This window comes from Chaetodon auriga, chromosome 24, assembly GCF_051107435.1.
Source record: "Chaetodon auriga isolate fChaAug3 chromosome 24, fChaAug3.hap1, whole genome shotgun sequence".
Taxonomy (NCBI): Eukaryota; Metazoa; Chordata; class Actinopteri; order Chaetodontiformes; family Chaetodontidae; genus Chaetodon; species Chaetodon auriga.
Window position 1 is genome coordinate 7879739 of NC_135097.1, and position 23820 is coordinate 7903558.

A 23820-nucleotide genomic window follows, 5' to 3' on the forward strand; every position below is an offset into this window, starting at 1 on the left:
CTGAATATGTGCATCTCTCACTCACCAATTGCAATATCAGCAATGGGCAGCACACAAAGAACCACCTTTGAAAGTACTGCAAGAAGGAAGAATATATTCAGATGACTTACAGCTTCTTTTCTGAGCAAAATCAAAGTGTGACAGGGACATGTCTGATACCAATTGTCAGCTGATCTCACCTAGTATCGGTAATGAGGGTTGAGGAAGGTTGCGAGAACGTCGAAGAAGCCATACGGTTGACATTGTCAGTAACGACGACTCTAACCTACAAAGGAATAACTGAGACAGAAGCAACTAAAATTATCTACATTTTCAAAAAGTCAGCCAGAAGACAAGAGGAAGAAGTGCGAACAGAATTTATCAGCAACTATTTCAACAATTCATTAATTATTTGAGTCATTTTTCAAGCAAATATGTCATAAATGTGGGAAAATCGCCTTTTTAACTGTTTTCTGGCATTTTATACACAAAACGATTAATCTCTTAATAATCAGCAGAGTAATCAGTCCTGAAAACAATCAGTTTAATTTTAATTAACACATGAAGCTGAAACGTGAATTGGTTTAGTTCCATTTTGAATGATTCAAAATACGAGTTCAAATTACACAAAGCACTTAAAAGTCATGAATGAATGAAAACCTGCAACAGGTTAAGACAAATGGACTAAGCACTTTGCACAGTGACATGCAAAGATGCAGCAATCCCATATTATGTACAGCAACTCAGATTTCCATTCTATGTTTTACATCTACCACATCACCTCTCAGCAGCATGCTCATAATATGTCAAAATACAGCGGGGGTCAAGAAATGTAACAGACACCTCACAAATGGTTAAAATTACAAACCAGCACAAAAATGACAAAAAGTAACAAACTACTTCGTCCAGCACCAAGCATGATGGGAAATGAGGGCTGTTGCTACAATACGGAACAATGCAACACTCACATGTATTAAGCTGGAACAAAACCTTACTCACATGCTGCACAACTGCTGTCAAACCAGAGCAGATAATGTTAAACTTTATTCTATGGTTTGCTAAAGGCTCCCTGCCCAGTAACACACAGTCATAAAATTAACCTCTGGTGTCTGATAATGAGTTTCATCGACGAATATAAGCACACAAAATCTGTTAAAGTCCTTCCACACTTACCTGTGAGTGTGTTTACCTTCCCTCTGTGTGCTGATGTGGCTCTGAGCTGCTGATCGCTGCGCTTTGTTGGATGCCAAACCTCCACCTCTTCAGAGTGCTCATGCCCAGAGAGATGTACATGCGTTCAGTTGATTGGAAAGGTGGCTGGTTCTAAAAGTATTCAAATATTTGATTTCAGTAAAAGCACTACCACGGTGCCGGTGATAATAATAATGTAGATTATAGTTTTATAATCAATAATACATTAATATGTGCATTATTTAATGTTGCAGCTGATGACGGTGTGCCTTTCTTCATTATACTGATCCATCAAAACACATTTCTTTGATTTTTTTAAAGGGATTCAAATTAAATTACAAGCAATCACAGGTGAACTGCACCTTTCAGAACTCCCCAAAGTGGATCAGTGATATTAAGGTCAGTGTGATGACCTTCACTTTACTGAAGGTCATGGAGTGACATGGAAATGAGTTTTTAGCCACTGAAGGGTCAACTTGTGCTTGTGTTTTGGATCATTGTCATGTTGGAAAGTACTCCCCATGTGCAGCTTTGAGTCAAATGAAGGCAACTTGTTCTCCAGTTATTACATGATGCATTCATCTTTCCATCTGACTGAATTTCTCGTACTGCTGTAGCTCACACCCTCCAAATGCATCAGGAATCCCCCTCCATGCTTCATATTAGGGATGCTGTACTTTTCAATATCGGCCTTGTTCACTCCTCTCCAAACAAAGCATTTATGATTCAATTTTGGGCTCATCAGGTTTTGAGGTTTTGTGGCTCTGGTGCACGAATAGCTTTTTTCTGGTATCTCGACCACACAGCTCATTTTTGTTCAAGTACCGCCTTATTGTGCATCTTGAAACAGCGATCTCTTTTTTGCAGAGCTGAGAAACTCATTGACTATTTAAACACAGACGCTAATTACAATCAAAGAAGCCACAGGTGAGGAAACGAAGAGAGTGTAACACCAAACCTGAGCTGCAGGTCGAATAGATGCACACATAAAAACACGCAACGCTTCAAACAAACTTCAAACACAGGTAATGGCTGTTTAAGAGCCTTCACTTTCAACAGCAGCACAAATAAAACAGGCTGGTGATAAAAAAAAAAATGCTGCCAAATGAGAACAGATGAAGCTTAAATGAGCCTTTGTCTTTTATCTGAACTTCGTATAGTTTACATTGGTGGGGCATTCGCTGTGGACACATGCAGCAGTGGCTACACAGCATTTTGACTTCCAACCACGATCCGAAAAAACACGATGTAAAACACACGGTAAATAAAACATAATGTCATAATTTACTGACCCTGTTTGACACATTCTCAATTGGAAACAGTACAAAGACAATATATTTAATGTTTAACCTCACCGGCTTCATTAATTTCTGTAAATATCTGCTTATTCTGAATTTGATGCAGCAACACACAACACAAATACTCTGTAATTTAAACCATCCAGAAAATTAAATAAATTGACTGAGATTGTGAGATGTATGTTAATTCTTTAATAATAATAAAATGTTTTCAACAACATAAAGAAACTGATATGACAATTTAAATGACATCATTAATTTTATTATCTACACCAGTGCTTTCATGTAAAGAAAAAAAAACTATATAAAAGACACGCCACTCACTCGCTGGTTGGCTTTAAAGACTGTTTTCCAATAACATACATTTGAAATGAACCTTTCTACATGTAAACATGGACTATTCTACTGCGCACCAGAGACAGACAGCCGCTGCCAATATGAAACTTTTTCAAAGTGGATTTAAGAGAAAGAGAAAGAGGACGATGCCCTGCTGACGTACAGTGCCGCTGTTACGCTGACGACACCCACTTATATGTCCCATTGGAATCCACTTATCATACCAGCCTCGCCCAATTTATGGCCTGCCTTTCTGATATCAATTACTGGACCTCTGATTACTTCCTCAAAGTCATTGATGACAAAATGGAGATGACCTTGTTTGCCACATCCAAATCTTGCTAGACTGCCAGAAAGTTGGGCGATGCAACTATTCTAGTCGATGTTTTGATGATCAATTTCAGAGGGTTGTTTCTTTCAACTTCATTTAAAAAATTAGCTCCATGCCTTCATGTTTTTCCTTTTCTTCTAGATTTCTCTAATGCCTTCTTCAGGTATTATATACATATATATGGACATTGCCTTCAGTTGGTACTAAATGTTGCTACTAGAATCAAGGGAATTGTAGTCTGGACCCCCAAAATCTGCTTAGATTAGGCTTTTTAAATCTATCACTGCTTTTAAATCTCTGTGTGAGCTTTATTTGATTCCGTTATTATTGTTTCAATTTTCTAATGAAACACTTTAACATTGTTAAAGAATTGTATATAAATCAAGTTTATTAATGCTGCTATTATATTTCATATTGGTTAGGGTACAACAGAAAAGTGCAACTTGGCCTTTGGTACATGTGTAGCAGAAAAACGAACAGCATCAGCAGTGAACCAATCGTGGGCAACCTCGTCAGATGCACCCTGCATCCTCAGTCCTTCATCTCTAGACATTGTCAACAGCATTAATTTGGCCAGTAGCACAGGAGTAGATTAAATAAATGATGGTGCACAACAGGGATATAGCCATGAGGATGTAGACCACAGTCATGGTCCAGAAGGAAAAGAGGTACAGTGTCCTATTGCAGTAGGGATCCACATCTGTTGTGGCCTTGTCGTAGTTGGGCTGGTAAATCGAGTAAGTCCACACATTACCTAGACAGACGAAAAAACCAAGAACAGACCAGATTCACCTCCACAGTCAAGACAGAACAAAGATTGTGTCAAAATCAGTCTGTTGTTCTCAGTTAGATTAGCGACTCCAGAGAAACTTAACATCACATGGCCTGAAATCTAAGTTTGGTTGGTTTATTAGGTGCACCTAGCTGAAACTAATACAGTCTAATGCAACAGTCCCACAATACATGCTGCCTTCATGGAGCTTGCTATGATCAGTTTTTATTCAAACTGATTTAGAGAGGTGTTGATTCAACTGCATGATTACACTGGAGGTGTGGTGCTGTTGAACAGTGTTGCGTTATAATGAGAGATGTTAATATTTAATCGCAGTTTGACTGTTGGCCAGATGTCTGTTTGAGATGGCCCAATACACAAAACCTTCTGCCAACCACAAACAATAAAAGTATTTCCCTTGGCTGTGGTGTAATATCAAACAGGTTAAATGTTACTTGCACTATCTTTGGTCACGCTTCCATTTTGTGGGCTCATTCGTCAGTCTGCTGCTGTTTGAACTCACCAGCAATAAACCAGCAGAAGAGAAAGGCAGATAGCATCGAGTTCCAGAACATGAGGGCTCGACTGTGCCGGCTAAGGGGGGCGTCCTCGGCCTCTTGGGTGCAGGGAAGGCAGGAGAGCAGCACCAGCACCAGGCTAAAGACTCCCAGCACTATCAGATAGATGGGGATGTGGCGCTGCCGCGGACAGTCATGCAGATACACCGCACCTGTTGGACGCACAGGGTGTGACGACAGGAGATCAGTCGTGCCGTATTTTCACAAGATTGAGGAAATAATTTGTGAAAATGGAAAAACGTGCATCACTCACTCACCAATTGCAATTTCAGCAATGGGCAGCACACAAAGAACCACCTTTGAAATGACTGCAAGAAGAAAGAATACATTCAGATGACAGCACAGAGACTTTTCTGAGCAAAATCAGAGTGTGACAGCTGATCTCACCAAGTGCCGGTAATGGGGGTTGAGGAAGGCTGCGGACGCGTCGAACAATCCAGACTGACATTGTCGTAAAGTAAAAGGATTCCAACCTGCAAAGGAAAAACTGAGACAGACGCAACTAAAATTATCTGAAAGAGAAGCCTGCAGCTTTCAGGATCAAAGACTGGGCTGGTCTCAGGACGACAAACTGCGACATCAAAAACGAGCTTCTTAAAGCGAAACTGGAGTTCAAGGACAAACTGGAGCATCACTTTGGCAACATGACCATCAAAATCTACTACTACTACTACTACTACTACTAATACTAATACTACTAATAATAATAATATGCATCAGCATTTCCAAATTCAGTTATCAGAATCACATCAGAACAAAACTTTGCCCACAAGCTAAATAAAAGCTGTCAAATCAGAGCTGATAACGTTAAACAGCACAGCTTTTTATTTTACAGTTTGCTGAAGGTCACCGGCAACACACTGTATGATAATGAGTTTCATCTCTAAATATAACCACACAAAGTCTCTGGACAGTATTAACGCAGGAATGTAACATGGGAAAAGTCTCCCACACTTACCTGTGAGTGCGTTTACCTTCCCTCTGTGTGCTGCTGTGACTCTGAGCTGCTGACCGCCGCACCTTATTGCACGCCAAACCTCCTCCTCTCTAGAGCACGCACGCCCAGAGAGGCGTTCACACGCCAGCTGATTGGAAAGGGAACTGGTGCCAAAAGTACTCAAATCTTTTATTTCAGTCAAAGTAGCGATAGCAAAGTGTAGAAATACTCTGTTCCAAGTTCCAAGTCACAGATTCAACATTTTACTAAAGTAAAGAATAACAATGTCCAATTATCAAAACTAAAGGTTCATTTTGCAGAATGGCCCATTTCAGAATAATGTGTGTTATATTATTGTATTGTATTGATCCCATGACAGGGAAATGATTTTGTTAGTAATAATAGCTAGAAGAAAAAGGAGACAGGAAAAGAGCGACTAGAAAATAAAAAGGGATACAAAATTGACTATATATATGTACATTATATCCAAAAGAGTATTAAAATATTGCCTTGATATATAAAAAAATATTGCCTTGAAATAGAATTGCACATGTTAAGACATAGACAACAAAATATAGTGTTTTGTACTACTGATGCATTAATATGTACATTTCTTTAATGTTGCAGCTGTTGATGGTGAGCCTGATATTTTGTATCACTAATCTGAATCTGCAAAGTGATTTAAGTTATCAAACAAATGCACTTGAGTAACAATCAGTAATCATCCTCATGTGTCTGAAGTGAACAATCTGAGAAGCAAAGATCTTTGGGGGGGTTTAACTGCTAACGCTCATGTCCACACTGAGGTCGTTTACTTGTGTCACAAGTGGCTTCACCTTCAGATGTCAGATTCCACACAAACTTATGTTTTCACACAATTTTAGTATTTTAGAAAGCGATTTAGGCACAGGAGCCTGACAGCAAATCGAAGCTGCAGGTCGAATAGAAGAACATGTAACGCTCCAACCACACTTCAAACACAAGTAATGGCAGCAGCAGCACAAATAAAACAGGCTGGTGATAAACAAATGCTGCCAAATGAGAAAAGATAAAGCTTAAATGAGCCTCTGTCTTTTATCTGAACTTTGTGTAGTTTACATTGGTGTGGTCTTCACTGTGGACACACAGCATTTTGACTTACAACCACGATTCCAGAGAAGTTGGGAGGCAGCGTAAAACTGACAGTCAGTGGAACAAAATGTGATGATTTGCTGATTCTTTCTGCTGATTCCTGTTTTACCTCATCAGCTTCACTGATTTCTGTAAATATCTGCTCATTCCGACTTTGACGGTTATTGTTTTTATTATCCGATCCCTTCTTTATGTCGAGGCGTTTTACCGGGCTGCTCAGTCTCACACATGGCTGCAGTCAGTACGCTCCTCACAGGTTTAAGTGGCAGCTTTCATCTTTTCTGGAGCGTGCATTGTTTTTTAACAGAGATGGAATTCAGCCCCGTCCACGAGGCTCCTGTGCCCAAGCTGCAAACACTCTCCATGCTGTCTCCACCGTCAAACAAGTATGGCCAGTCAGACACACCTGGACATTGAGCAGAACTCTTCCTCACTGCCACTGACATTCCCCATCTCGCTCCGTAGCTCCACCCAGTGGCCTGTAATGTTTACAACGTCCATCTGTATCAGCCAAGTCAGTCGTATGAAGCCTAAGTCTCTTTCACAGGTGTGTACATCACTGGTTTTAAAGTCAGAGTCCACACCACACCTTATACTTAGTCCTTCAGATTTCAAGAAGAGGAAAGGTTAAGGTTTCATTCACTGACCCCACCAGGCCAAATGTAAAAGACCCCTCTAAGTCATCTCTGATTGACTTAATTTTAACAAATAGGAAAGAAAAATAACAATAAGGACTAGGTCTGCGTATGTTGTGATGAGCAGACCTTATTGAATGTTCTTCTGGCAAGTGAAATTCAGGATCCTGCTAAAGTCCCTAAAAGGTGCTGAATTAGCTAAAATTTATCTCAGAAGTTGATAAGCATCCACCTTTTAACAAATAGAAAGTACAGAATAGGCAGAGTCCCTGGTTTTTAGCAGCAGTTTTTACTTAAAGAGAGAAACAAAGTCATGATTTCAGAGTTACTTCATGGACAGAAATCAGTGTTTAGCTATTGGATCACAGTATACCCACTAACATAAACTAGACTATACCACTGCACACACGAACAGTCGGGTGAAACAGGCAATATCTGCACAGGAGCCGTGGGATAATAAGCAGATGGTACACTCGTCAATCACCGGCTGCTCGAGCTGCCCGACTTATCGCGACTGAAGGTCAGCGGAGGTCCTTCAGTTTGAATCCTCTGAATTGGGTGTCCTTTAGCTCTGTGTTCAACAAAATAGACTACAGCCTCGAACTGGTCTCTGCGTGGAGCCTCCAAATGACTAAAACTGTCCCTGCACACTGGTGAGGAGGAAAGTCCACAGAGTATAAACACACACACACACACACACACACACACACACACACACACACAGGGAAACAGAAAGAGGCGAGGCGAGCCGGTGTGTGTGTGCAGTAAGAGACTAGATTTGTGGATGTGTGTGTGTGTGTGTGGTTTTGGGGAAAAGATAACTACAGGTAAAAGCAAGGTGAGCAGATTAAAGTAGTTTGTGAGTAAACACTTAAATAAGGTGGAGAATTAAATAGACTTAAAATGTGAGATAAGATTTAACCTAATAGAAATAGTGCAATGCATTCAACAGTAAACTAGTAATATATCAAATATAATAACACACAGAACACTTTGGCTGCAGTTTGTTTTTTAATGTACTGCTGAAGTCACACACACACACACACACACACACACTATACTTCCATATCTGACCTGCAGATCACTACAGACAATCCTTTGAATAACAGAAACACTATTTGCTCTTTCTGTCGCTGCGCTGACACAACATTTGCTTAGTTTTAGTTAAATACACATTAAAGCTGTGAATGCAAAATTCGTGAATGCAGCTACAGCGCCTTTGTTTGTCCATCAGCTTCCACCTGGGAGGACGGCTTGACGTAGCTGCCAGCGTAACCAGACAATGCTGTCGGAGGTCTGCGAGGCAGTGAACGTAGACGCCCCACAGCAGACCTCTGCTCCCCAACTGCACACGAGACGTTGACTTGGACGATTTCGCATGCATATTGTGAGTGTGTATTTGAGAGGGGGGAGGTCTAACTCAAGGTTTCCCCATGAAAATCCTCACCCGGCACTGATTTAACCCCTAAAATTTCATCTCTGCACATCAAAATTATGTATTTCAATTTTTTTTTTTCATGGAAAAAAATCCTTTTATGCCTTAAATTGACTTAGATGTAACTCTACACCGTAGCATTTATTTAATGTGCAGAGCTTCAAATAAAGAGATCCCCCATACAACATTTCAGCACGTTTTCTCTTTTAATTTTTCAGATGTACAAATGTAACATGTCTTTATATACCTTAATATATACTGTGTGATAGTAATGACACTGATCTGATACAGTGTGATCTGTAAATTAAGTGTAGTGTTGTGAATGTTATATAATGAAACCATCAAGTGAAACTGTGTCATGATATGTTTCATACAGGCTTAAAGACGAATAAGAACTCATTGTCTAGTAAAGTGCATGAAGGTGAACATGTGGAGTACGACTGGTTACAAGAGTCTAATGTGAACATGTTTCATTGAGCGCACTAATCATCAACACACATGTACATTAAAGTACAAAAAAAGTAACTACAAGGAACATTAATTCACAAAGAACACACATCTTTATCACTTTATCCTGTACAAATTCAGCCCAATTCCTGGCTCAACGTGTAAACAATACATCTCATGTGTCTTTTGGAAAGTCAGTGAGAGAAATTTCTAGAAACAGAATGCAAGGCAGCTTCTGCAGAGGTAGAAAGAGCTCAGCGCTGAAAAACAGTAAGATATTATTCATAATCAGTAAAATCTACGACATCTCAGAGTCAAGCGTGCGTCTTCTGCTCGAGGGTCGGTACCCGTGTAACAGACATACGAGCAGCATCGAGAGCAGCCCCAGGAGATGCACCTGACTCCTCGTTCGTTTGTTCGTCCTCAGACGTTGTCGTCGGGGTCGGCTCGGCCGCACAGGTAGAAGCAGACGAGGACGGTGCAGCCGCCGAGCAGGAAGAGGCCGAGCAGGATGTAGACCAACGTGGTGGTCCAGAAGGCGAACAGGTACAGTGTCTTGTCGCAGTACGGCTCCACGCTTGTCGTGTTCTTGTTGTAGTTGGGCTGGTAAATGGAGTAGATCCACACATTACCTGGTCAAAAGAGAAACCCAAGAAAGGATCAGATTCACATCAGGGCTGCAAAATATTGTTAAAAACTGACATTGTGATGGTTATTTTAATATCAAAAAATTCAGGAAATTTCACAGACACATTTGCACGATCTCGCTTCCCCTTTGTGGGCTCAGTCGTCAGCCGCTGTTTAAACTCACCAGCAATGAACCAGCAGAAGAGGAAGAAAGATGTCAAGGAGTTCCAGGCCGTGCACACTCGGCTGAGCGGGTTGGTGGTGCCGTCTTTGGGCTCCTGGGCGCACGGCAGGCAGGAGAGCAGCGTCAGCGCCAGGCTAAAGACTCCCAGCACTATCAAATAGATGGGGATGTGGTGCTCCTGTGGACAGTCATGCAGATACACTGAACCTGTTGGACACACGGGGAGATCGTATTTTTACAATGATCAGGAAACTTGAACATTTCTGTGAAATCAATGCTTCACTGCGACAGAAACTGATTACACTCACCAATTGAAATCTGAGCGATGGGCATGGCACAAAGAACCAACTTTGAACATGCTGCAAGAAGAAAGAATATTTAAATGACGGCACAGACACTTTAAACATGTTTTCTGGACTAAATCTGAGCAAAATCAAAGTATGACAGGGATGTGTATGATGGCGGTCAGCTGATCTCACCTAGTATCGGTGTTGGGGGTTGAGGGGGGCTGCGGATGCGTTGAATAAGCCCAGTGTTTGACATTATTGGTAACAAGGACGCAAACCTACGGAGGAAGATACAGAACTGAGACAGAGGGGTGGACTGATGGTAAAAAATAAACGTTGTACCCTGGTCCAAAAAAAACTTTGACTACATGAACATCAAACTCTGGATTTCACTGCACATTCTGCCATTTTGATCCTGTTGAGGGACATTTGGATGACTAGAATAACAATTATTGGTCTGTAAAAGTTCAAAAACAGTGTCAAACAATCCAAAGGCCCTTAATATTCAACGGTCATTGGTAGCTCCAGTGGAAGCCACGTAACATTTGATAAACTGCCTCATGTGATGCCACTTAAGCACGTGCATTTAATTGTCTACATTTCCCAAAAAGCAACTGGAAAAGTGTCTTTCATTAGACCCCTGACACCTATTTCAACAGTTCCCTTCCGAGCCACATGAGACCTCATACAGCAGCATTTACAGGTAGAGCAAATGGAACTTGATTGGTGGTTTCCCATCAAATGTTGAAGGAAATTACTCACAGCCGAGACTAGATTTGAATTTTATTTGTCTAAAACAGAAGTTGAAGACACGGTGAGTATTAACTAACAAATCATACATGCGAGTGGCCGCACACGAGCGTGATTTGACTGTTACTTTCACCGTGATTCATCCCAACTTAAATCCAATTTAATTTTAATGCAGTTCCTAATTATGAGTCCAGCCCAGCCTGGAAATATGATTAGAGGACGTAGTGACATAAATAGCACACAGTGTGGATTCAAGACCCAGTTTACACCCACACACTGCAGTGTTTTGCTTTAAAGGGAATTACAGCAAAGAGGTTTGACTGCATTCCCCACAGAGCCTGTTGGACCAACATGACAGGAAGAGCACTGACAAGAGACAACCTGTGCACACACCAGAAATGAAGCAAACTTATGAAAACAACCTGAGACAGTGGGTGAAGCTCCAGCATGAATGGTTTGGTCCCATTTTAAATATTAATAGTTCAAATGACACTTTAAATCTATGATGAATGAAAACCCACATCAGGTCAAGAAAAATGGACTTTGAGCAGTTTCACGAGATTAAGCTTCAAAACTCTGTCACAATGTTTGAAACTTAGGCAAAACTTCACTGGCAGGCTACACAAATGCTGTCAAACCGATGCAGATAAGGTGAGAAAGCGGCCTCGCCTTTCATTTTCAGACTTGCACACAGTTCCGCGCCTCTGCAACGCACCGGCGTTAAGTTAACCTCTGCTGTCCGATAATGGACTCCGTCCACAATCAGGCTTTAGATCTGACACAGAGTCAGTGTGAAAGACGGATTCAATGGTTGAAAAGTCTTCTTTTCTCCTCTCACACTTACCTTTTGGTGTACCTTCCCTGTCTGTGCTGCTGTGGCTCTGTGCGTCTCACGGCCGCGCCTTGTGGGATGCCAAACCTCCACTTCTCGGGAGCGCGCATGCCCAAAGAGGCGTTCACGCGGTCAGCTGATTGGAAAAGTGGCTCGTGACGGCTGGTAAAAGTTAGTAATACCACGTGAAGAAAAGTAAAAGCCCTGTATTCAACATTTTAGTTAAGCAGAGGCGCAAAAGTATTCACATGAGAAAATAAAAACTACTAAACCACAAGCCCAAAGAACGCGTGACGCAGAATGGCCCATGTCAGAATAATGTATGTTAAATTCATTAGATTGTAAATTTGAACAAGAGAACAATAAAGCTGTATCTGGATCCATATTAATTCTAATTTATTTGTTGATTTTATTTTGTATTGTTCATCTGAACCTGTGAAGTAACTAAAGTTATCAAATAAATAGTGGAGAGAATATTTGCCTCTGATTTGTGGTGGAGAGGAAGTATAAAGAAGCAGAGGTCACAAGACGATCAAAGGGGATCAAATAGAAAAACATGACCTTTCTCCAAGTTTTGCTTTGTTCTTGTGAAATACTGAATATTTTCTGTTTCAGGGGCATCTAATGCAAAAAAGTTTATCTGCTCAGGCCAATATCCACACTGCAGGCACTTTCTGTGGTGAGGTCTCACAAGTAGCTTCAGGCCAAAAAGCTCATAAGTTTGGGAGCTGAGAGGAGCTGTAAAGAAAAATTATTAAACTTCAGGCTTCACACTTAAATTTCAATATTTTATAAAGTGATTTAGATGTTTATTCATTGAGATGCAATGTCTCATCTCAGAGTTTAAACACAATTCAAAATTAACTTTAATTAAAAGAAAAAATGATTAAAACTAAATGTAAATAAAGCAATTAGGTAAACTACGACTGTTGGACTTCCTTGGCAATACAGTGAGAGAAAAAAGTGACAAGAGTCAAACAGAAAAATCGAAGCTGTAAAAGTTATTAAAGTGGCGTGAAATGCAGGTGGATACACAAAAAAAAACCAAAACAAAACAAAACAAAACACTGAGCATTAAAAGCAAACCACACTGCAGGAAGTTCCCTTCACTTTGAAAAGCAGAACTCAAACAGAACAGCCTCAGGATCGTGATATACAAATGCTGCCAAATGAGAACAGATAGAGGCTGAACGAACCTTTGCCTGTTGCTGCTGTGGCTGCACACTGTTCTCCTGAGCAGCAGCTGCATTAGAGTCACAGTCAGGTCTGTGACTGTATCTCCAGATAATTTAAAACGGAGAAAACATAAAGAAAATGTTTTGTATATCAGCAAAATGTTCACTTGTTTTTCCTTTATAGTGTGATTTTAAGGTTGGACTAACATAACATCCCAACATTTGTGCGTTTGCATTGCTGTCTCTGCTCGAGCATCCACTCTGACCAGGGTTCGCTTCAGGTGTGCACATTTCCCAACCCCTGATTTGAGTCTCATCTCTTATAGATACGACGCAATCTGAAGTCAGCAAAACTGAATAAGACGTGCAGGAATGTGAGCCTGTGGAGTGGAAACAAATCTGTGTCCCTTAAATAGATTTTGATGTATGATATATGAGCTATTTCAATAATTCAAACCCTCAGGATAATGACTTAAATCGACTTTAATCAAATGTGATATTTGGCTATGATAAAAAAAAGACATCACTCACACATTGTCAGCTATTTCATTATCATATCATAAATATTATCATAAATAACAGTAAAAATCAGGTGACAATTTCATTAACAGCAAGAAAACACATACGACAACCGTCAGCTAATGATATATCAAATTCAATTAAACACACAAAACACTCATGTTGGCAGCAGTTTGTTTTTTTAATACACTGCTGAAGTCACAAACGACGCCTCACCTGCATGTCTGACCGGCAGATCAGCACAGAACACCTTTCGAATAACAGAAACTTTATTTACTCTGACCTGTCACTGCGCTGAGACAATGTTTGCTCAGTGTTAGTTAAACACACAGGACACCTATTAATCAAAAAACTGTGAATTCAACTGCAGCACCTTTGTTTGTCCATCAGCTTCCACCTGGGAGGACGGCAGTCGATGCAGTCACAAGTCTACGAGGCAGACGCTGGAGGACGTCTCAACGTAGATGCACCGTCGGTATCCTGAATGGGATTGGCCGCCTCGCAGGTCAATCACATGGCTGCGGCTCCTCTCGGACTGCGCCGTCTGGAGTCGAGCCCCGCCGAGCACCGAGTCCCACATCAGACCTCTGCTCCACAGCTGCACACAGCAAGGCGAAGACTAGAACAGCTGTGTGTGCGTTATATGAGTGTGTGTGTGTGAGAGAGAGAGAGAGGGGATGTGAAGGTGTCAAACCTCAATAGAGATGTGTGTGTGGGGGTATCTCCTGTAGAAGATGGCTCTGAGGTTGAACTCCGGGTTTCCCTCCGCCTTGATAACCCGCGTCCTGATGGAGTCATTCTCACAGCGCACGATGGCGTAAACATCTGGAGCTGTGGATCGTAACAGACAACACAACAACAGCTGTGCACAAGAGAGCAAGCAGAGACTTTTACTGAAGTATTATTCAAGTGTTTAAGCACAATTCTGAGGTAGTTTTAAATGGAAATATTGCACTTTTTACTTGTAAAAACATGTGATCAGCTCATGAAATAGATTTTGTTCACAATGAAACCGCCATCATGTCTCAAATACGAGATGTTGATGAGACTTTTCTCCTCTAAACTTCTCTGATAGTTTCATGTAACCACAGTTTGAATCCCAAAGAGATCGATTTACCCAACATTTCACAAAACAAATCAAATGTTCAAGATGCTACAGGTGTCTTCCATCCGTAAAATGACGTGGTGTCGAGCGATGAGCCACCTGTCTGTTTGGGAGCGCTGAGTCCTGACGCCCTGCGGAGATGGACGGTGGTCACCACGGTGGGTTGAGGTAGAAAACACTGGAAGATGGAGGGAGGCGGCAAATCCTCCCTCAGCTCCCTGCATGAGAAAAGAATGACCAAAAAAAATGAAAGTTAATTTTCATCCAATACAAGGATCTCACATTATTTCTGAGCATAAGAAACAACTTTTTTTTTTTTTTGCCTTTATCAAACATGCACACACACTTTCACACACCTGAGTTGGATGCGGGAATGGGAGAAGAGGCGTAGGAGGAAGCGTCCCGTGGGGCCCGGCAGGAAGGTGGTGGGCAGCACCACGTAGCGACCTGGAGCCAGAGTCCCCCTCAGCGTCACACTGCGGGAGTCCATGTAGACGGAGCTGGCCGCCTGCTCCACCACACACTGCACCCGGCTGCGGCGGTTCACCTCCACCTGGACCACGACGAGGCAGCAGGGAGGAAGTTATTTTGTGTTTTGTGAGAACTGAAAGGGTGTGCGTTCACATCTCAGTCCATGAACTGCTCACCTTCAGCACCTCAAAGCCAATCGGCAGGTTCTCTCCTCCTCCGTCTTTCCTCCGTATCCTCCTGTCCTCCTGCTGCAGACAGATGAGCACCTCCTCTTCTTTGCCTCTCACCTCAAACATGAACTAGAAAGCCAGGAAGAAAAGGCAGGTTTAAAATTCATGCACTCACAATGAGATTTCCCACTTCAGTGTTACCTGTGGGTTGTGCAGGAAAGTGTCTCTGTGGTTGATGCATCCTCCACATCGACTCCTCTTATCCATCTGTGCCTCCCATTCGCCCGCCTCTCCACCTTCATCTTCCGTTGTAGCTTTTTTCACAGCCTTATCTCGCCCACACCGTCCTCCTTTCCCTCCCTCCTGCTGACTCTCCCCGAGTCTGGCCTCCTTGCGGTTGCCTCGCTGCTTGGTGTCTCCAGGTTTTGCACTGGTCCTCCCCAAGCTCAGCGTGTGGTTGCTGTGGAGGAGGGCGGGTGGATGGGTTCCAGGGGAAGAGGGAGCTGGAGCCCACTCCCCATAGCGGCGCACCTCCCTCCAGTGAGAGCTCGGCCACAGCAGAGCCTGCTCCACCAGCCGGCACACCACCACATCTGTGAAGTAGTGACAGAAATCCTCGAAATCCATCCTGAGGACATAAATTAACATGAGAGTAACCAACAGATACTTGGATATAAATCACATTAATTGAATTTATTATTTCATGTGGACACCTGGACAACTAGCAGCTATATCACTGAAATGTTGTGGACATCCTGATAAATAATAATGAATGAAAATCTACCAGAACTCCCCAACATCTCGAACAGTGAGGCCCATCTTCTCTCTTTCTGCACGACTCATCTGCTGCCACTGCTGTGACCTGCAGGGGGCGTGCAAGGGCAACAATGTCAGAGGCAGCAGAAGAAACTGCAGAGCTTCAAGGTCCGACACACTGGAAATGACATGTGAAAAATACAAGTAGTGTTTCAACTTCTGGAAACCTTTATAGGTCCATTTTGGCCATTTTCAGAGTTTCTCAGACTTACATAATGTAAACGGCAGATGTCCTCTCGTAAAGCAATTCCTAAACTATTGTAAAATGTCACAAATTGTCCAAAAAACACTGCAGTGGCACTATAAAATGTTGTGAAACAGACTGTTAAATGTCAGCGGAGGCTTTATTCCCGCAGCTCCAGCAAAATGTATGATGTACTCAGCAGTCACATGTGGCAGATGAAGCTAGTTCAAAGTACCCTCACCCCTGACTCCAGGCACCCGTCCAGTCCGTGGTCCCCCATGGGTTCCTCATGCGCACCATGAAGAGTCGGGCCATCCCGCTCATCTGCAGCAGCCTTTCCCCGGGCCTCATCTTCCTCACCGCTGTGATCCCGTAGGCGTGTCCTCGCACCAGGCCGCAATCCAACACCGACTCCACTGTCTCCCCCTCTGCTGGCTGAGAAAAGCAACATATGCTGAATTTTTCTAACACGTTATTCATCTCTTTAGTTTTGAGATACTCAGAGATAAAAGGCCCCACCCGGATGGAGCAGGTGATGAGCGCTTTGCGTTCGTGGGCCTTGGCCAGCGTCTGGAAGAGCACCCTCCTCTGCTCACTGTGCAGGCTGAGGGCCTCGCGATCCAGACTGAGGGGCTCCGAAACCCCACCGGTGAAGTCGATCAGCGCCTCTGTCGTGTTTCCTCCCTCCAGGGCCTCATAGCAGCCGTTCAGCCTAAAGAGCAACCAGATAGACCGACTGTGAGGTGAAGAATCGTGGATGTAATTCTTGGGAGAATGGCTGTTTTGCCGGGTTCAGTACTACATAACAAAAGGGTGACTGAGAGAAGACTGGATCCTGCAAGATCCTGGAGCCCTCACTTGGCGTAGGCTTTCTCCAACAGGGCGCTCCAGAACTCTCGTGGCGTGGCTGAGCGGCAGAAGAGCAGCACTCCATCGCCACTGACCGGGAGACGGTCGTCCACAACAACATCCATCCAACGGCCAAGTCGCCAGAAGCGGAAGTGGAAGATTCCTGCGTACAGGTCAGGACGCTTTGGATTCCAGTCCTGCTCCACGTGGTCAGGGATCACCTGGGCGGAGGAAACCACTTTATAGCTTTCAACAAGGGAAAGTCGAAAAATAACGAGCTGGCTGACTCTGGCACATTTACAGAAAGAAAGAGAAAGAGGAGGGAAAGAAGGAAGCATGGACGACAGATGACAGGGAGGAAACAACATGAAAACACAACCTTTTTCCACAGCGATGGCTCAGATGCTAAGCAGGAAATGGCAGCCACCATCCAGCAGTTACCCAGACTGCCTTGGTGCAAGTCACGAGTGCTGATGCCGTCAACAAACAGACGGGGGTCCTTACATATCTCCTGGAGTTTGATCAGAGGAGACATTGAACCTGCGTTAGTTGACTTTTTGGCCACTTGGGGGCAGCAACAGTCGGAAAGAGTCAGAAAACCAAAGATGCAAAAACGCTCAGTCGAGCTGAGGGGAACTGCGGAGTTGATCAGTACGAGTGAGCCCTTTCACTGTCATTTGATCCATTGCTAATATCAGAATATTGATTATACAGGAGCTTTAAATAACCTGCTTAATGACTGCAGTAGTTGGATGCATCACAGTGTTTTATGAGGCCTGTGAGCTGATTCAGTCGGCGTGTCAGAGCACTGCTGAGGGGACAGATCCTGTCTGTGTGGACCTGTTGATCTCCGTTTGGACAGGGTCAGGTAACAGTAGAAGTGCTGCTCTACACACACACACACACGCAGGAAAAGGCACACTCGGTGGTCATAACCTCTTTACACGTAACTCTAGACGATCTTCCTCAAGATGATATCGAGTTCATAACGAGTACGAGGCCACAGAGATCGCGAAGTCGACTGCAAATTGGAAGTTATAGATTGAGCGGATGTAGTTTCGGTGTGTCAGCAGAGAGTCGACGGATGTCACTCTGTCGTCCGACTCCCTGCACGCTTAAAATACCTGTGGAGCAACACAAAACCTTTAATCCTTTCTCCTCAGGCCTGAATCCGCCAATTAATAGCCAGCAGGGTTTCACATTAAGAGCGCTTGAAGGTTTGGCCCACCCACAAGGAATGACCCTCATGAACTGCTGACCGCACGACAGACAATTTTTGACTGATTTTACTGAGCACGGTGTGATAACATAGTGAATTCAGAGCATCGACGGGTTTTAAAACGTCTTAAAAACCACTGAATCCAGAAAGAAGTTAAATATTTACAAAATATTTTTCCCACCAGCTGTAGACAATAACATTAACATCGCATCTGAGCCACATTAACTGATTAATTTAAGAAGAATTTAATAAATTTGTGTACTTTACAGACAATCATTGCCCAGTTATCTCCACTGGTTTTCCATCATTGTTTGACCAACATGTTAAATGGATTAAATTCCAGTTAACTTGGTACTAAAAAGGTCTCAAAAAGTCTCAGATTTCACTTCACTTCATCTCTAATTTCATACAAACTTGTGTGTTAACTTTCGAGAAAAGAGCCAACCAATCTGTACCATCCAATGATAGTATGTCTGATCCATTTCCTAACATGTGATTGCACAGTTAAATATATAACTTTTTGGCAACAGACACCTGACAATAAATAATTTGCCCTTGACCTCAACGTCCCATTTCATTGCCACCATTAAAGGCCACAATAAACACCTACACTTACACACAGCTACATCTTTCTCAACACTCTGCTAAAAACACCTGGACTATTTCAATTGGTTGCTGCTTTTCCTAAACTGTATATACACAGACACACACACGCACACACACACACACCAACAGAGCAGCCCATCGGCAGCACGAGTCACTTGCTCCCTGAGGGCTCAGCTTTCACTGCCTGACGCCTCTCCTATAATAGAAAGTGCTTAAATTAACCCAATCTGATGGAAACGCAGCATGCCAAGCCGTCCGCTCCATTTAGACGTGTGAGGAGAGGAGATATATTTCCAAAATAACTCTTTGTTGTTGTGCGACTCGGATTGAACTCGTAAAACGTGGCAATGGAGAGCTGTAAAAACAAGGACTGGTGAATAAGATCCCTCACCCTCGGCCTCTTCCAGGTCAGCCCCGGCGGGGGCTCCCTCTTGTAGAAGAGGGACTGGCCCGTGGCGGGGAACAGGGGATCCTTGAAGAGAGCGCCTCGACGCAAGCAGGCCCGCCTCAGCTTGTGGAAGCTTTGACCCTGGAAACTGTGAACTCTTTCGGGCATCGTGGCCGGAGACGAGAGGCTTCAGGAGAGCTGGAAAGAAGATGAATGTGAAGTGTATCCGGAAATGGCCACTGAGTGACAGATAGAGTGACACTGATAGCATATGTAATGGATTATAATTATAAAACATACAAAACATTTAGGTTTCTTTTCATTTTTTTTAATTGATTGTCGGGTGTTTTTGCAAATTAAAGGTTGCGTTTATTTAAGGCCTAATGTACCCAATGACAGGGTCATTTTCAGTCATTTTTCAAGCAAAAATGTCAAACATTTGCTGGTTCCAGTTTTTAAATGTCAGGAATCACAGTTTTTCTTTGTTATTTATGATAGAAATGAAGAGTCTTTGGGTTTTTGATTGCTGGTTGAACAATTACGTGACAACAAAGACATTTTGAAAACTAAACGATGAATCAGTCATGAAAACAATGGGCAGATTAATCAATAATGACAGTAACTGTCAGTTGCAGCCCTACTTTACTCCACTTTTTATGGCTTAAAACAGATCATTGAAATGTCCTGTGATAAGAAAAAGTGTAAAAGATGCTGAGGCACAAAGTTTATTGGTGGCTTCAGCACATACATAGACACTGGTCACTCAGTTTAGCACTGTGCCAGCGCTGGAGGAAGGTCTGACTGGACCCATTATCATTCTGGTATAATGGGACAAAAACACTGGCTTCTTTGTATTTCTTTAAACCAATCACAGTTGTGTTTGGCGGAGCTGAGTCCAGGATGCAGCGATGGTGCCCTTGCAAAACAGTGTTTGGGGGGGGGGGGGGGGTGACCAGTTTTGATGGATTGGTACTAACATGGCCAAAAGAGCCAAGCAGGTCTGCCTTATAGCACTGATGGTGGGCTCATTCCACCAGCCTACTTCTTCCTAGACACTGTTCAGATCCTAAATTCTAAATTTATATCCATGTCAAAAGTCTGACAGTGGAATTAAGGTTAAGATTAACAAGTGGACGAAAGACAAACATGTGTCAGCGCTGAAATGTTAGGTTGAATCTCCTCTGACAGATGCTCAAATATCTTTCACAGTCATAGTCAAAGGTCACACCATCACTCGTCAAACACAAAGGCAGCTGCTGTGCTCACGCTGCAGGCTATGAAACTCATTTCGTCTAACCTAATTCAAGTGCCCATTGTCAAAATTTAGACACTGAATATCTTTGTTTACACATTTTATCAGACCGGACAAAATGATGATGTGCTAAATGACGTGCTGACGTGTTGTTAGTTTTAAGATACCACGGCAACCATGACATGAATGTTTAATTTTGTGTTTGCATGCGACAGCAGTGAACCTCTAAGGGGTTACAGAGCGCCTGGCAGGGTCAGCGTGTGTGCGACAGCAGTAAGGTAATAGTACCGTTTTAGTCATCAGTGATATGAACTGCTGGGGTCCTTGAGTCAGCAGTGTGTGTGTGTGTGTGTGTGTGTGTGTGTGTGTGTGTGTGTGTGTGTGTGTGTGTGCGTGTGTGTTCATGGCAGGGTCAAGTCAGGGCCTTGCTGTGCAGAGAGGAAAAACAGAGCTGAAACCTTGCAGGTGCTTGTTTTTGCAGATGCCGCGCAGGTCAATGTCATCAATTATCAGGGAGGTTTTGTTTTTCTTCTCTCAGATTGATGCACAGAGGCACATAAACAGGAGGAAAACACACGAAGCAAACGCTCATCTACAATCCGTGATTAATGAACAGGATTCATCACTTAATCAGCAACCGAATGAAAACGGTGAATTCCTGTGACTGGAAATGATTTGATCACAGCCCTGCAGGCTCACACCATCACTTAAAACCTACCAACCATCAATTATGAATGATGCGTCACAGCTCAGTCAAGTAGTAATTCATATGTCATTTAAATGTGCTGTTTTTTTAGTATTTTGAACAAATCTGGCTCGATTTTGTCCAGAAATGTCTTTTATTGGATGTTTTTGGATTTGCGGGTTTAGTTTAGTTCAATTTCAGCAAACTCTTGTTTTATATTGAAACGTCTTTTCCAATAAAAATCTCTTCCTTTGCAGCCAGTCCATTAATTAGCAACTTTTCTAGTTATTGCTTGTCTGAACCTGTTTATTGCTTTTACTTTTACTGCTGCTGCGCTGTCTGTCTTTGTTGTGCTGTGAGGACAAATTCCCCATGCAGGACAATAAGGAGTAAATATAGAGGAGAAGGATCTTTTATAGGTGCATGAAGCGCTCGTCTAAGAAGCTTTCATCCACATAAAACTGTTTATTAATTAACGTGTGATTTAACTGTGAGTTACCAACTGTAAATTTGCTGTTTTGTGCATTAACAACAATTAAAGAAACATTTGACAATGAAACATGGAAATATAAGCATCGAACATTACTGATGTAAGATAATTTTAGATACACAGATTTATTATTTTCTTTTGCTAGTCTGCGGATTTGAATTCTGCCCTTAAGCTCATATTTTGATGACAGATCGAATCATCAGTGACCTTTTTGTGCAGTAATTCAAGTATCACTCGTTATAAAGTGCATTAGATTGAGTTTAATACCCTTTTTACAAGCGTTAACACAATAAAATGCAGGTAATTTTTTTTTTTTACCTTAAGGTCAGGCAAGTTTATCCACTATTTTCCCTGAGATGAAACTATCCCTTGAGCTCAGGCAGTGGATCCAGGACCGTGTCCTGCTTTGGTCATTAGGGAATCCGAGTCTTTCATGCTCTGTTGTGACAAACAGCCGGCATTTGTCACCTCCTTCCTCGCCTTCTTCTTTGTCCCAGAGTCAGCTGCTAAAAGCCGACCGACACTTTCTTCTTCTGTCCCCCGGATCAGTCAGGAGCGTTTGAATCATCTCCAGCAGCGACTTAGCTCAGTGTCATCTTCTCTTCACAGGAACTGCAGGACAAAAATGAAATCAGGCAAATGGACAAGAATAAAATGCAAAGAAGAAGACTGATGCTGCGGGATGAGCGCAGGCTTCATGTGAGGGCAGCAAGTTGCCTGACACCATCTCTTATGACCGTGTATCATCTTTGTGTGTGTGTGAGTGTGTGTGTGAGTGTGTATGTGCGCCATGTGACACACAGCAGAGTGTCACTGCTGGAGCTGAAAGCCTGTGTAACTTTATCTCCCTCCACACAGACAATAGACGGACAGTCACCTCGCTAAGTGACATAACACACAGTTACAGCCGTGGAAGCCTCACGCCTGTCACATCCTACAGTTACTGCAGTCGCTCTTGAGTTTCAGACACTTAAGATGAACACTTTATCCTGTGACGCCTGTGTGCAAACTGTTCTGCTGCTGGAGAACATAAACAAATGTGTTTTCTAGGAGTGTGTGTGTGTGTTTGCACGTGTGTGTGTCACTCACGCCTGCTCTCGCTCTCCTGGTTGGTGAGCGTGAACATTTCTCCTCTTCCCCCCTCATATCAACATGGCCTCTTCTCATTTTCTGTCTTATCTTCTCGGTCTCTTCTCCTCTTCCCCTCTTCTCCTCTCGAGCGTCTCTTCTGCAGACTCCAGTATCTGTTGCTGGAGAGTGTGTTGCCCCTGACACCTGAGAAACCAAGAGGCAAGCGCCTTCTATTTTAACCACCTCACTGCCAAATATCAAGCTAATTATCGCCCATTCCTGAGTGGGACCAACTTGAATGCTGATAAGCTACAAAGCCTGTTTCAGCTAAATGAATGCAATGGCCACTAGGATTAAATTAATAGAGTACTGAGTTTTTATTTTTTCATGTAGATTGACCTTTTTGAAGATACACATCCAGAAACAAAGATTGAACATGACTGAAAAGCTGTCAGTGATTTCAAAACCAACACAAGCATCCAAACCTCAGACTAAATCTGTCTGTCTGTCTGTTTATTGTTTTTACTAGTCGAGGATTTTATTTTATCATATTTTCATTACTTGATTAATCGTTTGTGGAAAATGATTGTCACAATTTCCCAGAGCCCAAAATGACTTCTTCAAAATGCTTCTGTTGTTCAGCCAGCAGTGCAAAACCCAAAGACTCTTCATTTACCATCATAAATGACTAAGAAAAACAGCTGGAACCAGCAAATGTTTGACATTTTTGCTTGAAAAATGACTGAAATGATTAATTGATTATCAAAATAGTTGGCAATAAACTTTCTTTCCATCTACTTACTGATTAATCACCTAATCCTTGCTGCTCTTTTACCATCATCAGTTTAGTCTCTCTTAAATATCTTCTCAAATAAAATATGTGGCAATGATTCAAAATATGTTTTTGTTTTTGTAGATTTCGGTGTAGATTTCATGGTGCAATATCTCTCAGAAGACAATAACAATCGCATGACAGTAGCAGAAATAGCACAAATAAATGTTGAGGAAAATGCCTTGGCAAAAATGTAATTATATAGAAATATGGTCAAACTGAATTTCAAACTGGAAAA

The 23820-nt window shown here is 42.5% G+C and overlaps 2 protein-coding genes across 2 annotated transcripts; both read right to left on the reverse strand.

Annotated features, from left to right (window-relative positions):
• Nucleotides 1–8804: 8804 nt before the first annotated feature.
• On the reverse strand, nt 8805–11813 carry LOC143317335 (transmembrane protein 272). The gene is made up of 5 exons (XM_076725445.1): nt 11763–11813; nt 10361–10446; nt 10190–10240; nt 9882–10088; nt 8805–9702 (listed from the first exon to the last, which is right to left on the reverse strand). The coding sequence occupies exons 2-5, from the start codon at nt 10422–10424 to the stop codon at nt 9494–9496; spliced, it is 531 nt and encodes a 176-aa protein (XP_076581560.1). The 5' UTR covers nt 10425–10446; nt 11763–11813; the 3' UTR covers nt 8805–9493.
• Nucleotides 11814–13394: 1581 nt separating this feature from the next.
• On the reverse strand, nt 13395–22456 carry LOC143316689 (calpain-5). Its single transcript, XM_076724259.1, has 13 exons — nt 21998–22456; nt 19256–19450; nt 17419–17550; nt 17049–17260; nt 16710–16902; nt 16432–16625; nt 15975–16052; nt 15392–15818; nt 15197–15319; nt 14906–15102; nt 14649–14767; nt 14139–14275; nt 13395–14042 (listed from the first exon to the last, which is right to left on the reverse strand). Exons 2-13 carry the CDS (start codon nt 19418–19420, stop codon nt 13866–13868), a joined length of 2154 nt encoding a protein of 717 aa, XP_076580374.1. The 5' UTR covers nt 19421–19450; nt 21998–22456; the 3' UTR covers nt 13395–13865.
• Between the last annotated feature and the right edge of the window lie 1364 nt (nt 22457–23820).